Source organism: Thermobia domestica, chromosome 7, assembly GCF_964235325.1.
Source record: "Thermobia domestica chromosome 7, izTheDome1.hap1.1, whole genome shotgun sequence".
Taxonomy (NCBI): Eukaryota; Metazoa; Arthropoda; class Insecta; order Zygentoma; family Lepismatidae; genus Thermobia; species Thermobia domestica.
In genome coordinates, this window is record NC_137460.1 from 35,318,437 (window position 1) to 35,321,753 (window position 3,317).

Consider the following 3,317-nt stretch of genomic DNA (forward strand, 5'->3'; position numbering starts at 1 on the left):
ATACATTTGGAAGTAGTGTTATAGAAATTTTTAATCCTCCACATTATGTGCCTATAGAGAAGATGCATTTTGAACACATCAAAATAGATATAAGAGATAGTACAGGCTCTCCACTGGCATTCACTTTCGGAACTGTATGCGTTAAACTACATTTTCGACCAGTGCGTCAACATCGACAAATATGAATAATCCATATTTACAATATTATCAAAAACAAGCTCTTTCTGGAACTGGAAACGTTTATGTTGGCTCCCCTTATCAAGTTGGACATGGTATTGGAAGTTTCCTTGGAGGATTATTTCGTTCTGTCATGCCACTAGTAAAACAAGGAGCTAAAACAGTAGGAAAGGAATTATTAAAATCTGGAGCAAACGTTATTACTGATGTCATCATCGACAATCAACCTATTAACGAATCCTTTCATCAACGAATGGGTGAAGCGAGATCCGTCTTGCAAGACAAAGCAAAAAATAAACTGAAATCTATGCTAGGATCTGGATATCAACGAAGGAAAAGAAGAATTACACATCATTCCATCTTTAACCCTTCACCATTACACATCATCAAGCGCAAGAAGAAGAAGGAGAAGGGCAAGAGGAAACGTACACAGAAAACAAAGAAAAATCAGTCTTATAAGAAGAGGAAGTTATCACACGATATCTTTGATTAAATCATCACCATTATGGCTTTCTTACATCATCAATCCTGCGAGTGTGTAAAAAGTGAACTAGATATTTTTTCTACAAAACCAACGCAAACCAGTATATTGGATAATCATGTTGTTACATACAAACCAATCAGTTCACTAGCTGATAATGCTCCTATAGAGTTTGTCATCCCAGGAACAAGTGATGAATACATAGATCTACCACATACTCTTCTTTACATCGAAGCTCAAATCGTTAAGCCTGATGGATCAGCATTTGGTGAAAGTGATAAAGCTGTGGCTCCTATTAATGACTTTTTAAATTCTATGTTCAGCGAAGTGGAAGTGTATTTAAATAACAAACTGATTTCATTTCCATCTCATAATCATCCATATCGATCATACATTGAAAAACTGTTAAATTATGATGATTCTGCTAAAAATACTCATCTTCAATGTGCATTCTGGTTTCAAGATACTGCTGGACATATGGATGCAACATCTAGTGGTAATAAAGGATTTCAACAACGTTATGAATTAACAAAAAAAAGTGCAAAATTCGACATGCTTGGACATCTTCATTGTGATATTTTTAATCAAGATAAATTTTTAATTCAAGGAGTAGAATTACGTCTCAAGTTAATTCCTGCAAAGCCAAACTTTTGTCTCATCGCTAGTGATGCGTCTGTTGAGGCTAAAGTGAACATTTTAGACGCTGCTTTACATATTAAAAAGATTAATGTTAGTCCTACAATAAAACTAGCACATAACAAGCTTCTACAATCAACAACAGCCAAATATCCTCTCACAAGAGTGCAAATGAAGTCATTCGTCATTCCAAAGGATCTTCAATCAAAAACAATTGATAATTTATTTATGGGAGTATTACCAACTCGTGTGATTGTGGCGTTCACACAAAATGATGCCTATACAGGAACAATAACTTCAAATCCATTTCATTTCAAACATTTTGACATCAATTTCTTCTCTCTATACATTGATGGAAAACCTGTACCTTCAAAACCATTACAACCAATTTTCGAAAACAACCTCTATGTTTCCTCATATCATACCTTATTCTGTGGATCAGGCATTCACTTTTCCAATCATGGCAACAATATTCCTCGCCTTGACTTTCCTCAAGGATACACTATCTTTGTTTTCGACATTACTCAAGATGGAGAAGCCAGCGCTGTGCAGCATTGGAATCTTATACGTCATGGGTGTGTTCGTCTGGAAGTTCATTTTACGAAGCCTCTACCAGCACCTATCTCCTGCATTGTGTATGGAGAATTCCAATCTCTCTTAGAAGTGGATCATCAGAGGAACATCATCATGGATTTTTAAAGGTACGTTATTTAAATATCATATCATATATGTACATGTCTGCATTTTTATACATGATGTCCTCTACACTAGATTTATTGAATGCTTTGCAAACAAATTCTTTATTTCACAATCATTTCGTTGGCGTATATGCAGCCAATGAATTACCAGCACATGTTCCACTACCTGCAGCTATCATCATAAATACAGATCCCTCGAACAAACTTGGCACACACTGGATTTCCGTATATATTCATACTGATGGCCGTGCCCACTACTTCGATACATTTGGATTTCCTCCATATGTAATGCAACATATTCAATTTCTACGTAGAAATTCCACTTCTTATACATTTAATAATAAACAAATTCAAAGTGTGAAATCATCCCTATGTGGACATTATTCATATCTTTTCCTATGCTTCAAAGCTAAAGGAAAGTCCTTAAATGAATTTCATTACACTTTCTCATCAGCTCCAGAAAAAAATGATCGTCGTTTGCTGTATTTACTTTTACAGGTAATCATGTCTTCATTCTTCTTCTTCGTTTGTTTTGATTACTTTCTTTTCATATTATTGCAGATAGCCATTTCTTCTTCTTCTTCTTCTTTATTATAATGTGTTTGTATGTATTATTATTTGTTCATGATTATAGATAAAATAAATTTTAAGTTTGTTTTTCAATTTTTTTCATTTCAGAGAGTAAAAGATCGTCATCGTGTGTATGGACATCATCTTCAATGTAAAGATTGACTTCTATCTACGTTTCATCATCAACATCAACAGCAGTAGTATCATCAGTGAACAGTATATGGCAGTTGTGAAGTTATCAACACGTGAACAATGCAAAACAAAATCTAACGTTCTTTTTAAAATGTACTATACTTACCGTCGTTTTAATTGTGTAAATAGTTTCATCAACAATAAACACTTTGTATTATTTTTTCTCTTTGAAAACAAATGTTTTATTTCTTATTTTCTCCGTTTCCTAATAAATAAATATGTTTTATGATCAGTTATGTAATTAAATACACATATCATAAAACATATTTTTAAGTCATTGAATTAAAGAATTTAAAAAAAAGATTCTAAAACTGATTTTTAATTCAATGATGTAATCATATAGCTACATAATAATAATAATGAATTCAAATACTTAATCAGTTATTCTTTCGTAAATTAAATCAAGTATGTGAATTCAATATTATTATTATTATGATAAGACTTTTGTTTTTTAAAATTTTAATATTAATTATTTTAGTTCCTTTTTTAAAAATTAAAAAAAAAGTCCTATCATACTTAAGACAATGTTGTATAATAATAATAATTTCAAATACTAATTTTTA

The 3,317-nt window shown here is 32.0% G+C and overlaps 1 protein-coding gene across 1 annotated transcript; it reads left to right on the forward strand.

Moving 5' to 3' along the window:
- The first annotated feature begins 379 nt into the window (after positions 1-379).
- LOC145688845 (uncharacterized protein F54H12.2-like) lies at positions 380-2,827 on the forward strand. Its single transcript, XM_081763012.1, has 2 exons — positions 380-1,995; positions 2,671-2,827. Exon 1 carries the CDS (start codon positions 683-685, stop codon positions 1,991-1,993), a length of 1,311 nt encoding a protein of 436 aa, XP_081619138.1. The 5' UTR covers positions 380-682; the 3' UTR covers positions 1,994-1,995; positions 2,671-2,827.
- The last annotated feature ends 490 nt before the right edge of the window (positions 2,828-3,317 follow it).

Coding starts and splice junctions, on each gene's coding strand:
- LOC145688845 (XM_081763012.1), top strand. CDS start 683: ATGGCTTTCTTACATCATCAATCCTGCGAGTGTGTAAAAAGTGAACTA.